Source organism: Phyllobates terribilis, unplaced genomic scaffold, assembly GCF_046119375.1.
Source record: "Phyllobates terribilis strain yellow unplaced genomic scaffold, ASM4611937v1 Scaffold_5__5_contigs__length_657084704, whole genome shotgun sequence".
NCBI lineage: Eukaryota > Metazoa > Chordata > Amphibia > Anura > Dendrobatidae > Phyllobates > Phyllobates terribilis.
The window spans coordinates 348,898,177-348,923,385 of NW_027362765.1; the positions used below are offsets into that span (position 1 = coordinate 348,898,177).

Sequence of the window (25,209 nt, forward strand, 5' to 3'; positions counted from 1 at the left end):
CTCCAGAGCTGCACTCACTATTCTGCTGTTACATCATGTCTTATCCTCCAGTCACCTCCAGAGCTGGAGTCACTATTCTGCTGTTACATCTTGTCTTATCCTCCAGTCACCTCCAGAGCTGCAGTCATTATTCTTCTGTTACATCGTGTCTTATCCTCCTGTCACCTCTAGAGCTGCAGTCACTATTCTGCTGTTACATTGTGTCTTATCCTCCAGTCACATCCAGAGCTGCAGTCACTATTCTGCTGTTACATCCTTTCTTATCCTCCAGTTACCTCCAGAGCTGCAGTCACTATTCTGCTGTTACATAATGTCTTATCCTCCTGTCACCTCCAGAGCAGCAGTCACTATTCTGCTGTTACATTGTGTCTTATCCTCCAGTCACCTCTAGAGCTGCAGTCACTATTCTGCTGTTACATAGTGTCTTATCCTCCAGTCACCTCCAGAGCTGCAGTCACTATTCTGCTGTTACATAGTGTCTTATCCTCCAGTCACCTCCAGAGCTGCACTCACTATTCTGCTGTTACATTGTGTCTTATCCTCCAGTCACCTCCAGAGCTGCAGTCATTATTCTGCTGTTACATCGTGTCTTATCCTCCTGTCACCTCTAGAGCTGCAGTCTGTATTCTGCTGTTACATCGTGGCTTATCCTCCAGTCACATCCAGAGCTGCAGTCACTATTCTGCTGTTACATCATGTCCTATCCTCCAGTCACCTCCAGAGTTGCAGTCACTATTCTACTGTTACATCGTGGCTTATCCTCCAGTCACATCCAGAGCTGCAGTCACTATTCTGCTGTTACATCATGTCCTATCCTCCAGTCACCTCCAGAGCTGCAGTCACTATTCTACTGTTACATCGTGGCTTATCCTCCAGTCACCTCCAGAGCTGCAGTCACTATTCTGCTGTTACATCGTGTCTTATCCTCCAGTCACCTCCAGAGCTGCAGTCACTATTCTGCTGTTACATTGTGTCTTATCCTCCAGTCACCTCAAGAGCTGCAGTCACTATTCTGCTGTTACATTGTGTCTTATCGTCCAGTCACCTCAAGAGCTGCAGTCACTATTCTGCTGTTACATCAGGTCTTATTCTCCACTCACCTCCAGAGCTGCAGTCACTATTCTGCTGTTACATCATGTCTTATCCTCCAGTCACCTCCAGAGCTGCAGTCACTATTCTGCTGTTACATTGTGTCTTATCCTCCAGTCACCTCCAGAGCTGCAGTCGCTATTCTGCTGTTACATCATGTCCTATCCTCCAGTCACCTCCAGAGCTGCAGTCACTATTCTGCTGTTACATCGTGTCTTATCCTCCAGTCACCTCCAGAGCTGCAGTCACTGTTCTTCTGTTACATCAGGTCTTATCCTCCAGTCACCTCCAGAGCTGCAGTCACTATTCTCCTGTTACATCGTGTCTTATCCTCCATTCACCTCTAGAGCTGCAGTCACTATTCTGTTACATAGTGTCTTATCCTCCAGTCACCTCCAGAGCTGCACTCACTATTCTGCTGTTACATCATGTCTTATCCTCCAGTCACCTCCAGAGCTGGAGTCACTATTCTGCTGTTACATCTTGTCTTATCCTCCAGTCACCTCCAGAGCTGCAGTCATTATTCTTCTGTTACATCGTGTCTTATCCTCCTGTCACCTCTAGAGCTGCAGTCACTATTCTGCTGTTACATTGTGTCTTATCCTCCAGTCACATCCAGAGCTGCAGTCACTATTCTGCTGTTACATCCTTTCTTATCCTCCAGTTACCTCCAGAGCTGCAGTCACTATTCTGCTGTTACATAATGTCTTATCCTCCTGTCACCTCCAGAGCAGCAGTCACTATTCTGCTGTTACATTGTGTCTTATCCTCCAGTCACCTCTAGAGCTGCAGTCACTATTCTGCTGTTACATAGTGTCTTATCCTCCAGTCACCTCCAGAGCTGCAGTCACTATTCTGCTGTTACATAGTGTCTTATCCTCCAGTCACCTCCAGAGCTGCACTCACTATTCTGCTGTTACATTGTGTCTTATCCTCCAGTCACCTCCAGAGCTGCAGTCATTATTCTGCTGTTACATCGTGTCTTATCCTCCTGTCACCTCTAGAGCTGCAGTCTGTATTCTGCTGTTACATCGTGGCTTATCCTCCAGTCACATCCAGAGCTGCAGTCACTATTCTGCTGTTACATCATGTCCTATCCTCCAGTCACCTCCAGAGTTGCAGTCACTATTCTACTGTTACATCGTGGCTTATCCTCCAGTCACATCCAGAGCTGCAGTCACTATTCTGCTGTTACATCATGTCCTATCCTCCAGTCACCTCCAGAGCTGCAGTCACTATTCTACTGTTACATCGTGGCTTATCCTCCAGTCACCTCCAGAGCTGCAGTCACTATTCTGCTGTTACATCGTGTCTTATCCTCCAGTCACCTCCAGAGCTGCAGTCACTATTCTGCTGTTACATAGTGTCTTATCCTCCAGTCACCTCAAGAGCTGCAGTCACTATTCTGCTGTTACATTGTGTCTTATCGTCCAGTCACCTCAAGAGCTGCAGTCACTATTCTGCTGTTACATCAGGTCTTATTCTCCAGTCACCTCCAGAGCTGGAGTCACTATTCTGCTGTTACATTGTGTCTTATCCTCCAGTCACCTCCAGAGCTGCAGTCACTATTCTGCTGTTACATCATGTCTTATCCTCCAGTCACCTCCAGAGCTGGAGTCACTATTCTGCTGTTACATTGTGTCTTATCCTCCAGTCACCTCCAGAGCTGCAGTCGCTATTCTGCTGTTACATCATGTCCTATCCTCCAGTCACCTCCAGAGCTGCAGTCACTATTCTGCTGTTACATCGTGTCTTATCCTCCAGTCACCTCCAGAGCTGCAGTCACTATTCTGCTGTTACATTGTGTCTTATCCTCCAGTCACCTCAAGAGCTGCAGTCACTATTCTGCTGTTACATTGTGTCTTATCCTCCAGTCACCTCCAGAGCTGCAGTCACTATTCTGCTGTTACATCATGTCTTATCCTCCTGTCACCTCCAGAGCTGCACTCACTATTCTGCTGTTACATAGTGTCTTATCCTCCAGTCACTTCAAGAGCTGCAGTCACTATTCTGCTGTTACATTGTGTCTTATCCTCCAGTCACCTCTAGAGCTGCCGTCACTATTCTGCTGTTACATCATGTTTTATCCTCCACTCACCTCCCGTGCTGCAGTCACTATTCTGCTGATACATAGTGTCTTATCCTCCAGTCACCTCCAGAGCTGCAGTCTCTATTCTGCTGATGCATAGTGTCTTATCCTCCAGTCACCTCCAGAGCTGCAGTCACTATTCTGTTACATTGTGTCTCATCCTCCAGTCACCTCCAGAGCTGCAGTCACTATTCTACTGTTACATCTTGTCTTATCCTCCAGTCACCTCCAGAGCTGCACTCACTATTCTTATGTTACATGGTGTCTTAACCTCCAGTCACCTCCGGAGCTGCAGTCACTCTTCTGCTTTTTTATCATGTTTTATCCTCCAGTCACCTCCAGAGCTGCAGTCACTTTTCTGCTGTTACATCATATCTGATCCTCCAGTCACCTCCAGAGCTGCAGTCATTATTTTGCTTTTACATCGTGTCTTATCCTCCAGTCACCTCCAGAGCTGCAGTCACTATTCTGCTGTTACATCGTGTCTTATCCTCCAGTCACCTCCAGAGCTGCAGTCACTGTTCTTCTGTTACATCAGGTCTTATCCTCCAGTCACCTCCAAAGATGCAGTCATTGTTCTGTTACATCGTGTCTTATCCTCCATTCACCTCTAGAGCTGCAGTCACTATTCTGTTACATAGTGTCTTATCCTCCTGTCACCTCTAGAGCTGCAGTCACTATTCTGCTGTTACATTGTGTCTTATCCTCCAGTCACATCCAGAGCTGCAGTCACTATTCTGCTGTTACATCCTTTCTTATCCTCCAGTTACCTCCAGAGCTGCAGTCACTATTCTGCTGTTACATAATGTCTTATCCTCCTGTCACCTCCAGAGCAGCAGTCACTATTCTGCTGTTACATTGTGTCTTATCCTCCAGTCACCTCCAGAGCTGCAGTCACTATTCTGCTGTTACATTGTGTCTTATCCTCCAGTCACCTCTAGAGCTGCAGTCACTATTCTGCTGTTACATAGTGTCTTATCCTCCAGTCACCTCCAGAGCTGCAGTCACTATTCTGCTGTTACATAGTGTCTTATCCTCCAGTCACCTCCAGAGCTGCACTCACTATTCTGCTGTTACATTGTGTCTTATCCTCCAGTCACCTCCAGAGCTGCAGTCATTATTCTGCTGTTACATCGTGTCTTATCCTCCTGTCACCTCTAGAGCTGCAGTCTGTATTCTGCTGTTACATCGTGGCTTATCCTCCAGTCACATCCAGAGCTGCAGTCACTATTCTGCTGTTACATCATGTCCTATCCTCCAGTCACCTCCAGAGCTGCAGTCACTATTCTACTGTTACATCGTGGCTTATCCTCCAGTCACATCCAGAGCTGCAGTCACTATTCTGCTGTTACATTGTGTCTTATCCTCCAGTCACCTCCAGAGCTGCAGTCACTATTCTACTGTTACATCGTGGCTTATCCTCCAGTCACCTCCAGAGCTGCAGTCACTATTCTGCTGTTACATCGTGTCTTATCCTCCAGTCACCTCCAGAGCTGCAGTCACTATTCTGCTGTTACATTGTGTCTTATCCTCCAGTCACCTCAAGAGCTGCAGTCACTATTCTGCTGTTACATTGTGTCTTATCGTCCAGTCACCTCAAGAGCTGCAGTCACTATTCTGCTGTTACATCAGGTCTTATTCTCCACTCACCTCCAGAGCTGCAGTCACTATTCTGCTGTTACATCATGTCTTATCCTCCAGTCACCTCCAGAGCTGCAGTCACTAGTCTGCTGTTACATTGTGTCTTATCCTCCAGTCACCTCCAGAGCTGCAGTCGCTATTCTGCTGTTACATCATGTCCTATCCTCCAGTCACCTCCAGAGCTGCAGTCACTATTCTGCTGTTACATCGTGTCTTATCCTCCAGTCACCTCCAGAGCTGCAGTCACTATTCTGCTGTTACATTGTGTCTTATCCTCCAGTCACCTCAAGAGCTGCAGTCACTATTCTGCTGTTACATTGTGTCTTATCCTCCAGTCACCTCCAGAGCTGCAGTCACTATTCTGCTGTTACATCATGTCTTATCCTCCTGTCACCTCCAGAGCTGCAGTCACTATTGTGCCGTTACATCGTGTCTTATCCCCCAGTCACCTCCAGAGCTGCACTCACTATTCTGCTGTTACATAGTGTCTTATCCTCCAGTCACTTCAAGAGCTGCAGTCACTATTCTGCTGTTACATTGTGTCTTATCCTCCAGTCACCTCTAGAGCTGCCGTCACTATTCTGCTGTTACATCATGTCTTATCCTCCAGTCACCTCCCGTGCTGCAGTCACTATTCTGCTGATACATAGTGTCTTATCCTCCAGTCACCTCCAGAGCTGCAGTCTCTATTCTGCTGATGCATAGTGTCTTATCCTCCAGTCACCTCCAGAGCTGCAGTCACTATTCTGTTACATTGTGTCTCATCCTCCAGTCACCTCCAGAGCTGCAGTCACTATTCTGTTACATTGTGTCTTATCCTCCAGTCACCTCCAGAGCTGCAGTCACTATTCTACTGTTACATACTGTCTTATCCTCCAGTCACCTCCAGTGCTGCACTCACTATTCTGCTGTTACATCATGTTTTATCCTCCAGTCACCTCCAGAGCTGCTGTCACTATTCTGCGGTTACATCATGTCTTATCCTCCAGTCACCTCCAGAGCTGCAGTCACTATTCTGCTGTTACATCAGATCTTATTCTCCAGTCACCTCCAGAGCTGCAGTCACTATTCTGCTGTTACATCAGGTCTTATCTTCCAGTCACCTCCAGTGCTGCAGTCACTATTCTACTGTTACATAGTGTCTTATCCTCCAGTCACCTCCAGAGCTGCAGTGACTATTCTGCTGTTACATCATGTCTTATCTTACAGTCACCTCGAGTGCTGCACTCACTATTCTGTTATGTCTTATCCTTTAGTCACCTTACAAGACATGATGTAAGAGCAGAATAGTGACTGCAGCTCCGTAGGTGACTGGAGGATAAGACATGATGTAACAGTAGAATAGTGACTGCAGCTCTGGAGGTGACTGGAGGATAAGACATGATGTAAGAGCAGAATAGTGACTGCAGCTCTGGATGTGACTGGAGGATAAGACACGATGTAACCGCAGAATAGTGAGTGCAGCTCTGGAGGATGAGACAAGATGTAACAGGAGAATAGTGAGTGCAGTTCTGGAGGTGACTGGAGGATAAGACACGATGTAACAGAATAGTGACTGCAGCTCTGGTGGTGACTGGAGCAGGGGGATGATGGTTATTGGCACACATTGGACGCCATATAGAGGTGTCAGAGGCTCCTGGTTTGTGTCTCTCTACGATCAGTATACACTGTGTTGGACCGCGGTGCGGAGGGCCCACCAGTAACCACCTTCGGGCCCCCACTTTACAGCTCCATACAATTGTGACATTATCCCCAATCACAGACTCATCTAACAGTGATCTGGGCAGATTGTAAATGAATAAGATGCCGCCTGTGTCTGTACATAGTGATTGATGTGTATTGTGCCCGGTACTGCTCATATAAGAGGGCGGCGGGGCCCGCCGGGGGATTCTCCTGCTGTCCTCTGGCCAGTCCGAGCCTGAGTATACTCCATGCTGTAGGTCCACCCCTCCCCCTCACCCGAAGATTCACCTGAGCACCGTATGATCCATTTTGCTGCCTTCGGATCCGGGGAGGGTCACGTACATTGTTCCCAGCGATCTCGCTGTTCCCCTCAACGAGACTGAAATCTTATATCTCCAGCCTGAAGCGACACAGATCGGATACAGAGATCGGGTACACAGATCGGGTACACAGATCGGGTACACAGATCGGATACAGAGATCGGGTACACAGATCGGATACAGAGATTGGATACACAGATCGGATACAGAGATTGGATACACAGATCGGATACAGAGATCGGGTACACAGTGCGGATGCACAGGAGGAAGACTATGATATGCCTCCACCTCACGGTCAGAGCTCCGGGTCTGAGCAGTAATGGCCGCATCCTCAGCTGATGGCGTCTCTGCTCATTACTGAGCCGGCTCAGGCCACGTTCACACTCTCAGTATTTGTAACCGAAATCAGGAGAGGAACAATCAGAGGAAAATTATAATAGTAACTGTATTGATCATCGATCCTGGTATTGGCTACAAATACTGATCAAATAAGATACATTGTTTACTGCGGTGTGATCCATGCTTTACACTGCAGCTCTGCTACAAATCACTTACTGGAGAAATGGTGGCGGTCTCCCCCCGTGTTCAGGTAGAAGCTCTGCCTCCTCGTGGTATTGTAGAGGGATGAGTCTGCGTAGTACCCCATGAACGAGCATCCACCCGGGGGGCAGGGGAAACAGGAGCCCTGTAGAAAGTAAGTGACCCCCTCCTTATAATCTCAGCACAGAGGAGGATTACTCCAGTAATCTGTACAATCACTGGATCTAGCAGGGATCGGAGGGCCGGTTGACCCATCTTCTGCGCTGTCACCATGCTGACTGTCTCCCATCCTCCCCAGCACATTATACAGCACATACCGCAGTGAAGTCATCGTAGCTCCCGCAGGGGTAACTAACCAATCCACGAGGATGCCGGACGCTGTACGTGAAGTAGAGGAAGGCTCGGAAGTGATTGCACGCCAAAATCTGGAGAGCCGCTGGGGAAAAGATCAATGGACGTCAGAGAAAACCCCACAGAGGAGAAGCTGCCGGCTGATTAGTAAAAAGGCTAAGAGCTCTGTACTGTAAGAGCGGTCACACTATAGAGCTGTGTACTGTAAGAGCGGTCACACTATAGAGCTGTGTACTGTAAGAGAGGTCACACTATAGAGCTCTGTACTGTAAGAGCGGTCACACTATAGAGCTCTGTGCTGTAAGAGCGGTCACACTATAGAGCTCTGTACTGTAAGAGCGGTCACACTATAGAGCTCTGTACTGTAAGAGCGGTCACACTATAGAGCTCTGTACTGTAAGAGAGGTCACACTATAGAGCTCTGTACTGTAAGAGCGGTCACACTATAGAGCTCTGTACTGTAAGAGCGGTCACACTGTAGAGCTCTCTACTGTAAGAGCGGTCACACTGTAGAGCTCTCTACTGTAAGAGAGGTCACACTATAGAGCTCTGTACTGTAAGAGCGGTCACACTATAGAGCTCTGTAATGTAAGAGCGGTCACACTATAGAGCTGTGTACTGTAAGAGCGGTCACACTATAGAGCTCTGTACTGTAAGAGCGGTCACACTATAGAGCTGTGTACTGTAAGAGCGGTCACACTATAGAGCTCTGTACTGTAAGAGCGGTCACACTGTAGAGCTCTCTACTGTAAGAGCGGTCACACTGTAGAGCTCTCTACTGTAAGAGAGGTCACACTATAGAGCTCTGTACTGTAAGAGCGGTCACACTATAGAGCTCTGTACTGTAAGAGAGGTCACACTATAGAGCTCTGTACTGTAAGAGCGGTCACACTATAGAGCTCTGTACTGTAAGAGCGGTCACACTGTAGAGCTCTCTACTGTAAGAGCGGTCACACTATAGAGCTCTGTACTGTAAGAGCGGTCACACTATAGAGCTCTGTACTGTAAGAGCGGTCACACTATAGAGCTCTGTACTGTAAGAGAGGTCACACTATAGAGCCGTGTACTGTAAGAGCGGTCACACTATAGAGCCCTGTACTGTAAGAGCGGTCACACTATAGAGCTCTGTACTGTAAGAGCGGTCACACTATAGAGCTCTGTACTGTAAGAGAGGTCACACTATAGAGCTCTGTACTGTAAGAGCGGTCACACTATAGAGCTCTGTACTGTAAGAGCGGTCACACTATAGAGCTCTGTACTGTAAGAGCGGTCACACTATAGAGCTCTGTACTGTAAGAGCGGTCACACTATAGAGCCGTGTACTGTAAGAGCGGTCACACTATAGAGCCGTGTACTGTAAGAGCGGTCACACTATAGAGCCCTGTACTGTAAGAGCGGTCACACTATAGAGCTCTGTACTGTAAGAGCGGTCACACTATAGAGCTCTGTATTGTAAGAGAGGTCACACTATAGAGCTCTGTACTGTAAGAGCGGTCACACTATAGAGCTCTGTACTGTAAGAGCGGTCACACTATAGAGCTCTGTACTGTAAGAGAGGTCACACTATAGAGCTCTGTACTGTAAGAGCGGTCACACTATAGAGCTGTGTACTGTAAGAGCGGTCACACTATAGAGCTCTGTACTGTAAGAGCGGTCACACTATAGAGCTCTGTACTGTAAGAGAGGTCACACTATAGAGCTCTGTACTGTAAGAGCGGTCACACTATAGAGCTCTGTACTGTAAGAGCGGTCACACTATAGAGCTCTGTCCTGTAAGAGCGGTCACACTATAGAGCTCTGTACTGTAAGAGCGGTCACACTATAGAGCTCTGTACTTTAAGAGCGGTCACACTATAGAGCTCTGTACTGTAAGAGCGGTCACACTATAGAGCTCTGTACTGTAAGAGCGGTCACACTATAGAGCTCTGTACTGTAAGAGCGGTCACACTATACAGCTCTGTACTGTAAGAGCGGTCACACTATAGAGCTCTGTCCTGTAAGAGCGGTCACACTATAGAGCTCTGTCCTGTAAGAGCGGTCACACTATAGAGCTCTGTACTGTAAGAGCGGTCACACTATGGAGCTGTGTACTGTAAGAGCGGTCACACTATAGAGCTCTGTAGTGTAAGAGCGGTCACACTATAGAGCTCTGTACTGTAAGAGCGGTCACACTATAGAGCTCTGTACTGTAAGAGCGGTCACACTATAGAGCTCTGTACTGTAAGAGCGGTCACACTATAGAGCTCTGTAGTGTAAGAGCGGTCACACTATAGAGCTCTGTAGTGTAAGAGCGGTCACACTATAGAGCCCTGTACTGTAAGAGCGGTCACACTATAGAGCTCTGTACAGTAAGAGCGATCACACTAAAGAGCTCTGTACTGTAAGAGCGGTCACATTGTAGAGCTCTGTACTGTAAGAGCGGTCACACTATAGAGCTCTGTACTGTAAGAGCGGTCACACTATAGAGCTGTGTACTGTAAGAGCGGTCACACTATAGAGCTGTGTACTGTAAGAGCGGTCACACTATAGAGCTGTGTACTGTAAGAGCGGTCACACTATAGAGCTCTGTACTGTAAGAGCGGTCACACTATGGAGCTGTGTACTGTAAGAGCGGTCACACTATAGAGCTCTGTACTGTAAGAGCGGTCACACTATAGAGCTCTGTACTGTAAGAGCGGTCACACTATGGAGCTCTGTACTGTAAGAGCGGTCACACTATGGAGCTCTGTACTGTAAGAGCGGTCACACTATAGAGCTGTGTACTGTAAGAGCGGTCACACTATAGAGCTGTGTACTGTAAGAGCGGTCACACTATAGAGTTGTGTACTGTAAGAGCGGTCACACTATAGAGCCGTGTACTGTAAGAGCGGTCACACTATAGAGCTCTGTACTGTAAGAGCGGTCACACTATAGAGTTGTGTACTGTAAGAGCGGTCACACTATAGAGCTGTGTACTGTAAGAGCGGTCACACTATAGAGCTGTGTACTGTAAGAGCGGTCACACTATAGAGCTGTGTACTGTAAGAGCGGTCACACTATAGAGCTGTGTACTGTAAGAGCGGTCACACTATAGAGCTGTGTACTGTAAGAGCGGTCACACTATAGAGCTCTGTACTGTAAGAGCGGTCACACTATAGAGCTCTGTACTGTAAGAGCGGTCACACTATAGAGCTCAGTACTGTAAGGGCGGTCACAATATAGAGCTCTGTACTGTAAGAGCGGTCACACTATAGAGCTGTGCACTGTAAGAGCGGTCACACTATAGAGCTGTGTACTGTAAGAGCGATCACACTATAGAGCTCTGTACTGTAAGAGCGGTCACACTATAGAGCTGTGTACTGTAAGAGCGGTCACACTATAGAGCTCTGTACTGTAAGAGCGGTCACACTATGGAGCTCTGTACTGTAAGAGCGGTCACACTATGGAGCTCTGTACTGTAAGAGCGGTCACACTATAGAGCTGTGTACTGTAAGAGCGGTCACACTATAGAGCTGTGTACTGTAAGAGCGGTCACACTATAGAGTTGTGTACTGTAAGAGCGGTCACACTATAGAGCCGTGTACTGTAAGAGCGGTCACACTATAGAGCCGTGTACTGTAAGAGCGGTCACACTATAGAGCCCTGTACTGTAAGAGCGGTCACACTATAGAGCTCTGTACTGTAAGAGCGGTCACACTATAGAGTTCTGTACTGTAAGAGCGGTCACACTATAGAGCTGTGTACTGTAAGAGCGGTCACACTATAGAGCTGTGTACTGTAAGAGCGGTCACACTATGGAGCTGTGTACTGTAAGAGCGGTCACACTATGGAGCTCTGTACTGTAAGAGCGGTCACACTATGGAGCTCTGTACTGTAAGAGCGGTCACACTATAGAGCTCTGTACTGTAAGAGCGGTCACACTATAGAGCTCTGTATTGTAAGAGCGGTCACACTATAGAGCTCTGTACTGTAAGAGCGGTCACACTATAGAGCTCTGTACTGTAAGAGCGTTCACACTATAGAGCTGTGTACTGTAAGAGCGTTCACACTATAGAGCTCTGTACTGTAAGAGCGGTCACACTATAGAGCTCTGTACTGTAAGAACGGTCACACTGTAGAGCTCTGTACTGTAAGAGCGGTCACACTGTAGAGCTCTGCACTGTAAGAGCGGTCACACTATAGAGCTCTGTACTGTAAGAGCGGTCCCACTATAGAGCTGTGTACTGTAAGAGAGGTCACACTATAGAGCTGTGAACTGTAAGAGCGGTCACACTATAGAGCTGTGTACTGTAAGAGCGGTCACACTATAGAGCTGTGCACTGTAAGAGCGGTCACACTGTAGAGCTGTGTACTGTAAGAGCGGTCACACTATAGAGCTCTGTACTGTAAGAGCGGTCACACTATAGAGCTCTGTACTGTAACAGCGGTCACACTATAGAGCTCTGTACTGTAAGAGCGGTCACACTATACAGCTCTGTACTGTAAGAGCGGTCACACTATAGAGCTCTGTACTGTAAGAGCGGTCACACTGTAGAGATGTGTACTGTAAGAGCGGGCACACTATAGAGCTCTGTACTGTAAGAGCGATCACACTATAGAGCTGTGTACTGTAAGAGCAGTCACACTATAGAGCTCTGTACTGTAAGAGCGGTCACACTATAGAGCTCTGTACTGTAAGAGTGGTCACACTATAGAGCTCTGCACTGCAAGAGCGGTCACACTATAGAGCTCTGTACTGTAAGAGCGGTCACACTATAGAGCTCTGTACTGTAAGAGCGGTCACACTGTAGAGCTCTGTACTGTAAGAGCGGTCACACTATAGAGCTCTGTACTGTAAGAGCGGTTACACTGTAGAGCTCTGTACTGTAAGAGCGGTCACACTGTAGAGCTCTGTACTGTAAGAGCGGTCACACTGTAGAGCTCTGTACTGTAAGAGCGGTCACACTATAGAGCTCTGTACTGTAAGAGAGGTCACACTGTAGAGCTGTGTACTGTAAGAGCGGTCACACTATAGAGCTGTGTACTGTAAGAGCGGTCACACTGTAGAGCTCTGTACTGTAAGAGCGGTCACACTATAGAGCTCTGTACTGTAAGAGAGGTCACACTGTAGAGCTGTGTACCATAAGAGCAGTAACACTATAGAGCTCTGTACTGTAAGAGCGGTCACACTATAGAGCTCTGTACTGTAAGAGCGGTCACACTATAGAGCTCTGTACTGTAAGAGCGGTCACACTATAGAGCTCTGTACTGTAAGAGAGGTCACAATGTAGAGCTGTGTACCGTAAGAGCAGTCACACTATAGAGCTCTGTACTGTAAGAGCGGTCACACTATAGAGCTCTGTACTGTAAGAGCGGTCACACTATAGAGCTCTGTAGTGTAAGAGCGGTCACACTGTAGAGCTCTGTACTGTAAGAGCGGTCACACTATAGAGCTGTGTACTGTAAGAGCGGTCACACTATAGAGCTGTGTACTGTAAGAGCGGTCACACTATAGAGCTCTGTGCTGTAAGAGCGGTCACACTATAGTGCTCTGTACTGTAAGAGCGGTTACACTATAGAGCTCTGTACTGTAAGAGCGGTCACACTATAGAGCTGTGTACTGTAAGAGCGGGCACACTATAGAGCTGTGTACTGTAAGAGCGGTCACACTATAGAGCTCTGTGCTGTAAGAGCGGTCACACTATAGTGCTCTGTACTGTAAGAGCGGTCACACTATAGAGCTCTGTACTGTAAGAGCGGTCACACTGTAGAGATGTGTACTGTAAGAGCGGGCACACTATAGAGCTCTGTACTGTAAGAGCGATCACACTATAGAGCTGTGTACTGTAAGAGCAGTCACACTATAGAGCTCTGTACTGTAAGAGCGGTCACACTACAGAGCTCTGTACTGTAAGAGCGGTCACACTATAGAGCTCTGTACTGTAAGAGCGGTCACACTATAGAGCTCTGTACTGTAAGAGCGGTCACACTACAGAGCTCTGTACTGTAAGAGCGGTCACACTATAGAGCTCTGTACTGTAAGAGCGGTCACACTATACAGCTCTGTACTGTAAGAGCGGTCACGCTGTGGAGCTCTGTACTGTAAGAGCGGTCACACTATAGAGCTCTGTACTGTAAGAGCGGTCACACTATAGAGCTCTGTACTGTAAGAGCGGTCACACTATAGAGCTCTGTACTGTAAGAGTGGTCACACTATAGAGCTCTGCACTGTAAGAGCGGTCACACTATAGAGCTCTGTACTGTAAGAGCGGTCACACTATAGAGCTCTGTACTGTAAGAGCGGTCACACTATAGAGCTCTGTACTGTAAGAGCGGTCACACTGTAGAGCTCTGTACTGTAAGAGCGGTCACACTATAGAGCTCTGTAGTGTAAGAGCGGTTACACTGTAGAGCTCTGTACTGTAAGAGCGGTCACACTGTAGAGCTCTGTACTGTAAGAGCGGTCACACTGTAGAGCTCTGTACTGTAAGAGCGGTTACACTGTAGAGCTCTGTACTGTAAGAGCGGTCACACTATAGAGCTCTGTACTGTAAGAGAGGTCACACTGTAGAGCTGTGTACCGTAAGAGCAGTAACACTATAGAGCTCTGTACTGTAAGAGCGGTCACACTATAGAGCTCTGTACTGTAAGAGCGGTCACACTATAGAGCTCTGTACTGTAAGAGCGGTCACACTATAGAGCTCTGTACTGTAAGAGAGGTCACACTGTAGAGCTGTGTACCGTAAGAGCAGTCACACTATAGAGCTCTGTACTGTAAGAGCGGTCACACTATAGAGCTCTGTACTGTAAGAGCGGTCACACTATAGAGCTCTGTAGTGTAAGAGCGGTCACACTGTAGAGCTCTGTACTGTAAGAGCGGTCACACTATAGAGCTGTGTACTGTAAGAGCGGTCACACTATAGAGCTGTGTACTGTAAGAGCGGTCACACTATAGAGCTCTGTGCTGTAAGAGCGGTCACACTATAGTGCTCTGTACTGTAAGAGCGGTTACACTATAGAGCTCTGTACTGTAAGAGCGGTCACACTATAGAGCTGTGTACTGTAAGAGCGGTCACACTATAGAGCTCTGTACTGTAAGAGCGGTCAGACTATAGAGCTGTGTACTGTAAGAGAGGTCACACTATAGAGTTCTATACTGTAAGAGCGGTCACACTATAGAGCACAGTACTGTAAGAGAGGTCACACTATAGAGCTCTGTACTGTAAGAGCGGTTACACTATAGAGCTCTGTACTGTAAGAGAGGTCACACTATAGAGCTCTGTACTGTAAGAGCGGTTACACTATAGAGCTCTGGACTGTAAGAGCGGTCACACTATAGAGCTCTGTACTGTAAGAGCGGTCACACTGTAGAGCTGTGTACTGTAAGAGCGGTCACACTATAGAGTTCTATACTGTAAGAGCGGTCACACTATAGAGCACAGTACTGTAAGAGAGGTCACACTATAGAGCTCTGTACTGTAAGAGCGGTTACACTATAGAGCTCTGTACTGTAAGAGCGGTCACACTATAGAGCTCTGTACTGTAAGAGCGGTCAGACTATAGAGCTGTGTACTGTAAGAGCGGTCACACTATAGAGCTCTGTACTGTAAGAGCGGTCACACTATAGAGCTCTGTACTGTAAGAGCGGTCACACTATAGAGCTCTATACTGTAAGAGCGGTCACACTATAGAGCTGTGTACTGTAAGAGCGGTCACACAATAGAGCTGTGTACTGTAAGAGCGGTCACACTATAGAGCTGTGTACTGTAAGAGCGGTCACACTATAGAGCTCTGTACTGTAAGAGCGGTCACACTATAGAGCACAGTACTGTAAGAGCGGTCACATTATGGAGCTCTGTAATGTAAGAGCGGTCACACTATAGAACTCTGTACTGTAAGAGCGGTCACACTATAGAGCTCTGTACTGTAAGAGCGGTCACACTATGGAGCTCTGTAATGTAAGAGCGGTCACACTATAGAGCTGTGTACTGTAAGAGCGGTCACACTATAGAGCTCTGTACTGTAAGAGCGGTCACACTATAGAGCTCTATACTGTAAGAGCGGTCACACTATAGAGCTGTGTACTGTAAGAGCGGTCACACTATAGAGCTCTGTACTGTAAGAGCGGTCACACTATAGAGCTCTGTACTGTAAGAGCGGTCACACTATAGTGCTCTTTACTGTAAGAGCGGTCACACTGTAGAGCTCTGTACTGTAAGAGCGGTCACACTATAGAGCTGTGTACTGTAAGAGCGGTCACACTATAGAGCTCTGTACTGTAAGAGCGATCACACTATAGAACTGTGTACAGTAAGAGCGGTCACACTATAAAGCTATGTACTGTAAGAGCGGTCACACTATAGAGCTCTGTACTGTAAGAGCGGTCACACTATAGAGCTCTGTACTGTAAGAGCGGTCACACTATGGAGCTCTGTACTGTAAGAGCGGTCACACTATAGAGCTCTGTACTGTAAGAGCGGTCACACTGTAGAGCTGTGTACTGTAAGAGCGGTCACACTATAGAGCTCTGTACTGTAAGAGCGGTCACACTATAGAACTGTGTACAGTAAGAGCGGTCACACTATAAAGCTCTGTACTGTAAGAGCGATCACACTATAGAGCTCTGTACTGTAAGAGCGGTCACACTATAGAGTTCTGTACTGTAAGAGCGGTCAGACTATAGAGCTGTGTACTGTAAGAGCGGTCACACTATAGAGCTCTGTACTGTAAGAGCCGTCACACTATAGAGCTCTGTACTGTAAGAGCGGTCACACTATAGAACTCTATACTGTAAGAGCGGTCACACTATAGAGCTCTGTACTGTAAGAGCGGTCACACTATAGAGCTCTGTACTGTAAGAGCGGTCACACTATAGAGCTGTGTACTGTAAGAGCGGTCACACAATAGAGCTGTGTACTGTAAGAGCGGTCACACTATAGAGCTCTGTACTGTAAGATCGGTCACACTATAGAGCTCTGTACTATAAGAGCGGTCACACTATAGAGCTCTGTAATGTAAGAGCGGTCACACTATAGAGCTCTGTACTGTAAGAGCGGTCACACTATAGAGCTCTGTAATGTAAGAGCGGTCACACTATAGAGCTCTGTACTGTAAGAGCGGTCACACTATAGAGCTCTTTACTGTAAGAGCGATCACACTATAGAGCTCTGCACTGTAAGAGCGGTCACACTATAGAGCTCTGTACTGTAAGAGCGGTCACACTATAGAGCTCTGTACTATAAGAGCGGTCACACTATAGAGCTCTGTAATGTAAGAGCGGTCACACTATAGAGCTGTGTACTGTAAGAGCGGTCACACTATAGAGCTCTGTACTGTAAGAGCGGTCACACTATAGAGCTCTATACTGTAAGAGCGGTCACACTATAGAGCTGTGTACTGTAAGAGCGGTCACACTATAGAGCTCTGTACTGTAAGAGCGGTCACACTATAGAGCTCTGTACTGTAAGAGCGGTCACACTATAGAACTGTGTACAGTAAGAGTGGTCACACTATAAAGCTCTGTACTGTAAGAGCGGTCACACTATAGAGCTCTGTACTGTAAGAGCGGTCACACTATAGAGCTCTGTACTGTAAGAGCGGTCACACTATGGAGCTCTGTACTGTAAGAGCGGTCACACTGTAGAGCTCTGTACTGTAAGAGCGGTCACACTGTAGAGCTGTGTACTGTAAGAGCGGTCACACTATAGAGCTCTGTACTGTAAGAGCGGTCACACTATAGAACTGTGTACAGTAAGAGCGGTCACACTATAAAGCTCTGTACTGTAAGAGCGGTCACACTATAGAGCTCTGTACTGTAAGAGCGGTCACACTATAGAGCTCTGTACTGTAAGAGCGGTCAGACTATAGAGCTGTGTACTGTAAGAGCGGTCACCCTATAGAGCTCTGTACTGTAAGAGCGATCACACTATAGAGCTCTGTACTGTAAGAGCGGTCACACTATAGAACTCTATACTGTAAGAGCGGTCACACTATAGAGCTCTGTACTGTAAGAGCGGTCACACTATAGAGCTCTGTACTGTAAGAGCGGTCACACTATAGAGCTGGGTACTGTAAGAGCGGTCACACAATAGAGCTGTGTACTGTAAGAGCGGTCACACTATAGAGCTCTGTACTGTAAGAGCGGTCACACTATAGAGCTCTGTACTATAAGAGCGGTCACACTATAGAGCTCTGTAATGTAAGAGCGGTCACACTATAGAGCTCTGTACTGTAAGAGCGGTCACACTATAGAGCTCTGTAATGTAAGAGCGGTCACACTATAGAGCTCTGTACTGTAAGAGCGGTCACACTATAGAGCTCTTTACTGTAAGAGCGATCACACTATAGAGCTCTGCACTGTAAGAGCGGTCACACTATAGAGCTCTGTACTGTAAGAGCGGTCACACTATAGAGCTCTATACTGTAAGAGCGGTCACACTATAGAGCTCTGTACTGTAAGAGCGGCCACACTATAGAGCTCTGTACTGTAAGAGTGGTCACACTGTACAGCTGTGTACTGTAAGAGCGGTCACACTGTACAGCTGTGTACTGTAAGAGCGGTCACACTATAGAGCTCTGTACTGTAAGAGCGGTCACAATATAGAGCTCTGTACTGTAAGAGAAGTCACACTATAGAGCTCTGTACTGTAAGAGCAGTCACACTATGGAGCTCTGTACTGTAAGAGCGGTCACACTATAGAGCTCTGTACTGTAAGAGCGGTCACACTATAGAGCTCTGTACTGTAAGAGCGGTCACACTATAGAGATCTGTACTGTAAGAGAGGTCACACTATAGAGCTCTGTACTGTAAGAGCGGTCACACTATAGAGCTGTGTACTGTAAGAGCGGTCACACTATAGAGCTGTGTACTGTAAGAGCGGTCACACTATAGAGCTGTGTACTGTAAGAGCTGTCACACTATAGAGCTGTGTACTGTAAAAGCGGTCACACTATAGAGCCCTGTACTGTAAGAGCGGTCACACTATAGAGCTCTATACTGTAAGAGCGATCACACTATAGAGCTCTGTACTGTAAGAGGGGTCACACTATAGAGCTCTGTACTGTAAGAGCGGTCACACTGTAGAGCTGTGTACTGTAAGAGCGGTCACACTAAAGAGCTCTGTACTGTAAGAGCGGTCACACTATAGAGCTCTGTACTGTAAGAGCGGTCACACTATAGAGCTCTGTACTGTAAGAGCGGTCACACTATAGAGCTCTGTACTGTAAGAGCGGTCACACTATAGAGCTCTGTACTGTAAGAGCGGTCACACTAAAGAGATCTGTACTGTAAGAGCGGTCACACTATAGAGCTCTGTACTGTAAGTGCGGTCACACTATAGAGCTCTGTACTGTAAGAGCGGTCACACTATAGAGCTGTGTACTGTAAGAGCGGTCACACTATAGAGCTCAATACTGTAAGAGCGGTCACACTATAGAGCTCTGTACTGTAAGAGCGGTCACACTATAGAGCTCTGTACTGCAAGAGCGATCACACTATAGAGCTCTGTACTGTAAGAGCGGTCACACTATAGAGCTCTGTACTGTAAGAGCGGTCACACTATAGAGCTCTGTACTGTAAGAGCGGTCACACTATAGAGCTCTGTACTGTAAGAGCGGTAACACTATAGAGCTCTGTACTGTAAGAGCGGTCACACTATAGAGCTCTATACTGTAAGAGCGGTCACACTATAGAGCTCTGTACTGTAAGAGCGGTAACACTATAGAGCTCTGTACTGTAAGAGCGGTCACACTATAGAGCTCTTTACTGTAAGAGCGATCACACTATAGAGCTCTGCACTGTAAGAGCGGTCACACTATAGAGCTCTGTACTGTAAGAGCGATCACACTATAGAGCTCTGCACTGTAAAGCGGTCACACTATAGAGCTCTGTACTCATAGAATCATAGAATCATAGAATGGTAGAGTTGGAAGGGACCTCCTGGGTCATCTGGTCCAACCCCCGGCTCAAAGCAGGATTCACTAGATCATCTCAGACAGATGTCTGTCCAGCCTCTGTTTGAAGACGTCCATTGAAGGGGAACTCACCACCTCTCGTGGCCGCCTGTTCCACTCATTAATCACCCTAACTGTCAAAAAGTTTTTTCTAATATCTAATCTGTGTCTCCTCCCATTTAGTTTCATCCCATTGCTTCTAGTCTTTCCTTGTGCAAATGAGAATAAAGATGATCCTTCTACAATGTGACAGCCCTTGACATATTTGTAGACAGCTATTAAGTCTCCTCTCAGTCTTCTTTTTTGCAAGCTAAACATTCCCAAATCCTGCAACCGTTCCTCATAGGACATGGTTTGCAGACCAGTCACCATTCTGGTCGCTCTTCTCTGAACTTGCTCCAGTTTGTCTATGTCTTTTTTAAAATGTGGTGCCCAAAACTGTACACAGTATTCCAGATGAGGTCTGACCAAAGAGGAGTAAAGACCGATAATGACTTCACGTGATCTAGACTGTATGCTTCTGTTAATACATCCCAGAATTGTATTTGCCTTTTTTGCTGCTGCATCACACTGTTGACTCATGTTCAGTCTATGATCTATTAGTATACCTAAGTCTTTTTCACATGTACTGTTGCTTAGCTCTATTCCTCCCATTCTGTATATGCTTTTTTCATTTTTATTGCCCAGATGTAGTACTTTGCATTTTTCCCTGTTAAAAACCATTCTGTTGGTTGCTGCCCACTGCTCCAGTTTATTTAGGTCTTTTTGAATCCTCTCTCTCTCTTCTCTAGTATTAGCTATCCCTCCTAGCTTTGTGTCATCAGCAAATTTAATCAGTTTACCCTCAATTCCTTCATCTAAATCATTGATAAAGATGTTGAACAATACAGGTCCCAGGACGGAGCCCTGTGGTACCCCACTTGAGACATTCATCCAGCTGGATGTGAAGCCATTTACAACCACCCTTTGAGTCCGATCACTAAGCCAGTTATGAATCCACCTAACAGTTGCCTGGTCCATTGCATACTTGGTCATTTTTTCAATAAGGATGGTGTGAGATACTTTGTCAAATGCTTTGCTGAAGTCAAGATATACTATATCTACAGCATTTCCCTGATCCACCCAGTCAGTGATTCTGTCATAGAAGGAAATTAAGTTAGTCTGACATGACTTGTTAGTTACAAACCCATGCTGACTCTGGTTAATCACTTCATTCTTATCCATGTACTTACATACATGTTGTTTAATAATTTGTTCAAAGATCTTTCCTGGTATAGAAGTCAGACTCACCGGCCTATAGTTCCCTGGGTCCACCTTCTTCCCCTTTTTGAAGATAGGAACAACATTTGCTCTTCTCCAGTCTTCTGGGACTTCTCCTGTTCTCCAAGAATTTTCAAAGATTATGGAGAGTGGTTCTAAAATTTCTTCTACGATCTCCTTCAGTACTCTGGGGTGTAATTCATCTGGACCTGGAGACTTGAACTCATTTATGTTAGCTAAATATTCCCTCACAATCTTTCTGTTTACAGATAACTTGGATTCCTCTATTCCTTTAAAAGGACAGTGAAGATCAGTTGATGTTACATTTTCTTTCTGAGAGAAAACAGATGCAAAATAGGAATTAAAAAGTTCGGCCTTCTCAACATCCTCTCTTACCATTTCTCCATTTTCATCCTGTAAAAATCCTATAGCATCTTTGACTTTTCTTTTACTTTTGACATACCCCCAAAATCCTTTTTTATTGCTTTTGACATCTCTTGCAAGCCTTAATTCATTGTCAGCTTTAGCTAACCTGATACGTGCCCTGCAGGATCTGCAGACTGCATTATAATCTTCTTTAGATATGCCTCCCTCTTTCCATTTAATAAACATTTCTTTCTTTCTTTTTAGCATGTGTTTAAGTTCTGTGTTCATCCATCCTGGTTTCCTTAAATGCTTCCCATTCTTCCTACTTTTCGGGATTGTTAACGATTGTGCTTTGAGAATCTCATTTTTAAAAATTTCCCATTCTTCCTGGACATTTTTGTCCTTAAGGACATCCAGCCATTGGATCCCTCCTATTCTCTTTCTGAGTCTCTTAAAATCTGCCTTTCTAAAATCTAACCTTGAAGTCTGAGTCTTCACATGTCTTCCTCTTCTAGTTATCCAAAATTCTATAATAGCATGATCGCTGCCTCCTAGGGTCCCAGCCACCTTTACCTCCTCAACCATTTCCTCCCTGTTTATAAGGATTAGATCCAAAGTAGCAGATCCCCTTGTTTTCTCCCCTACCTTTTGGAAGATAAAGTTGTCAGCAAGAGAGGATAAGAATTTGCTTGACCTGTTAGTTTTACTTGAGAGAGATTCCCAACAAATGTCTGGATAGTTGAAATCTCCCATGACCACTACGTCATATTTTTTGGAGAACTTGGTCATTTGATACATAAAGAGTTCATCCATATCTTCAGCTTGCCCAGGTGGCCTGTAGTAAATGCCTACAATGGTGTCCTTTCCGTTGTTCTCTCCTTGTATTCTTACCCAAACAGTTTCCACAGAACTCCCAGTCTCTGAAGCTTCAATCTCTGTGCAGATATTCGCTTTTCTAACATACAATGCGACACCTCCTCCTCGTTTATCAAGTCTGTTTCTTGCAGATAAGTTGTATCCTTTTAGCCTTTTATTCCAATCATGTGTACCGTCCCACCAAGTTTCAGTGATTCCAATGACATCATATTCCTTTTCCTGCATTAGTAGTTCCAATTCTCCTTGTTTGTTGCCCATGCTTTGTGCATTTGTATAAAAACATTTTAGTTTGTGATTGGTTTCTCTTCCTCCCATATTTTTATTATTTAGATTTTTTTGTCTTTGTTCTTCTTTTCCACTTCCAGCAGCAGAGATCTCAATAGTATTTGTCAGCTGTATGGCTTTTTCTGGCCTTTTGCTTCCCTTCCCACATTGTTCTAGTTTAAAGCTCTCCTGATGAGTGTAGCAAGGCGACTTCCAAATACATGTTTTCCAGTCTTCGTAAGGTGCACCCCATCTCTAGCAAGTAGTCCATCGTATAGGTAATTCATTCCGTGATCCAGAAATCCAAATCCTTGTTGACGGCACCATCGACGTAGCCAGTTGTTCACCTGTAGAATCTTATTCCACCTCATTGTTCCATGGCCATCCACTGGGAGGATGGATGAGAAGACCACCTGCGCTCCCAATTCTTTCACTTTCTTGCCCAAGTCTTCAAAGTCTCTGCAGATGGTTTCCAGGTCCTTTCTTGCGGTGTCATTTGTCCCCACATGTATTAGCAGGAATGGGTAGTGATCTGTAGGTCTGAAGAGTCTTGATATCCTGTCAGACACATCTTTAATTTTTGCTCCTGGAAGACAGCACATTTCTCTTGAGGTTATGTCTGGTCTGCAGATAGCGGCCTCTGTTCCTCTTAGCAGGGAATCCCCCATGACCACCACTCTCCGTTTTTTCTTCACAACATTCTTCTTTCTCCATCCAGGAGGATTCTGAGGGCTTACAAGGTTATTCATTGCTGGCAAAGTCTTATCTTGCTGTATTTCTTCATGGTTCTCCTGCGTGAGAGCCTGGTACTGGTTCCTGAGCAGTATGGGTGCTGACTGCCTCTCGATCCTCCTGCTTCTGTGGGTCACATGCTTCCATTCCTCTGTTTCGTCAGGTGCAGTGAGAATTTCTTCTCTTTCTGAATCATGAAGAGATAATTCTGCTCTGTCTAAGAACTCTTCACCTTCCTTAATGATTTTCAAGGTAGTTAACCTCTCTTCTAGATTTCCCAACTTTTCCTCCAACAGGGACACAAGCTGCATTTCTGGCATGTGAAGTTTGGCTTTTCCACTGGCAAGTCTGTGAACATGTAGCAGGATATGCAGCTCACCAAATGGCTCCTGGACTCTTCCATGTTCTTACTGTTAATGTTCTGAAAACAGTGAAAAAAGCTTCAAAATGCGCACGGTTTACCGATGTCCTCTTTTCAGCTCCAACAGCCAAAATCCAGTGTTCTTTGAGCTCGCGGAGACTCTTCACTTACCCCAAAATGCAGTGGGAATATGCAAATTATCTCCTCAGGACTCCTTCCCTGGTTTACCGATGTCCTCTTTTCAGCTCCAACAGCTGTAGAGCGGTCACACTATAGAGCTGTGTACTGTAAGAGCGGTCACACTATAGAGCTCTGTACTGTAAGAGCGGTCACACTATAGAGCTGTGTACTGTAAGAGCGGTCACACTATAGAGCTGTGTACTGTAAGAGCGGTCACACTATAGAGCTCTGTACTGTAAGAGCGGTCACACTATAGAGCTGTGTACTGTAAGAGCGGTCACACTATAGAGCTGTGTACTGTAAGAGCGGTCACACTATAGAGCTCTGTACTGTAAGAGCGGTCACATTGTAGAGCTCTGTACTGTAAGAGCGGTCACACTATAGAGCTCTATACTGTAAGAGCGGTCACACTATAGAGCTCTGTACTGTAAGAGCGGTCACACTATAGAGCTCTGTACTGCAAGAGCGATCACACTATAGAGCTCTATACTGTAAGAGCAGTCACACTGTAGAGCTCTGTACTGTAAGAGCGGTCACACTATAGAGCTCTGTACTGTAAGAGCGGTCACATTGTAGAGCTCTGTACTGTAAGAGCGGTCACACTATAGAGCTCTGTACTGTAAGAGCGGTCACACTATAGAGCTCTGTACTGTAAGACCGGTCACACTATAGAGCTCTGTACTGTAAGAGCAGTCACACTATAGAGCTCTGTACTGTAAGAGCGGTCACACTATGGAGCTCTGTACTGTAAGAGCGCTCACACTATAGAGCTCTGTACTGTAAGAGAGGTCACACTATAGAGCTCTGTACTGTAAGAGGGGTCACACTATAGAGCTCTGTACTGTAAGAGCGGTCACACTAAAGAGCTCTGTACTGTAAGAGCGGTCACACTATAGAGCTCTGTACTGTAAGACCGGTCACACCATAGAGCTCTGTACTGTAAGAGCGCTCACACTATAGAGCTCTGTACTGTAAGAGCGGTCACACTATAGAGCTCTGTACTGTAAGAGGGGTCACACTATAGAGCTCTATACTGTAAGAGCGGTCACACTAAAGAGCTCTGTACTGTAAGAGCGGTCACACTATAGAGCTCTGTACTGTAAGACCGGTCACACTATAGAGCTCTGTACTGTAAGAGAAGTCACACTATAGAGCTCTGTACTGTAAGAGCGGTCACACTAAAGAGCTCTGTACTGTAAGAGAGGTCACACTATAGAGCTCTGTACTGTATGAGCGGTCACACTATAGAGCTCTGTATAGTAAGAGCGATCACACTATAGAGCTCTGTACTGTAAGAGCGGTCACACTATGGAGGTCTGTACTGTAAGAGCGGTCCCACTATAGAGCTGTGTACTGTAAGAGCGGTCACACTATAGAGCTCTGTACTGTAAGAGCGGTCACACTATAGAGCTGTGTACTGTAAGAGCGGTCACACTATGGAGCTCTGTACCGTAAGAGCGGTCACACTATAGAGCTCTGTACTGTAAGAGCGGTCACACTATAGAGCTCTGTACTGTAAGAGCGGTTACACTATAGAGCTCTGTACT

General features: G+C 46.1%; 1 protein-coding gene across 2 annotated transcripts in view; it reads right to left on the reverse strand.

The window, feature by feature from the left end:
- The window catches only part of LOC141273165 (pancreatic lipase-related protein 2-like), a 259,463-nt gene that overhangs the window by 59,881 nt on the left and 174,373 nt on the right, over positions 1 to 25,209 (reverse strand). For both annotated transcript variants that reach the window (XM_073684616.1, XM_073684615.1), the window contains exons 8-10: positions 7,680 to 7,798; positions 7,378 to 7,507; positions 6,791 to 6,902 (exon numbers count right to left, since the gene is read on the reverse strand). In XM_073684616.1, the coding sequence (XP_073540717.1) occupies positions 6,791 to 6,902; positions 7,378 to 7,507; positions 7,680 to 7,798 (361 nt within the window). The remainder of the gene's footprint in view (positions 1 to 6,790; positions 6,903 to 7,377; positions 7,508 to 7,679; positions 7,799 to 25,209) is intronic.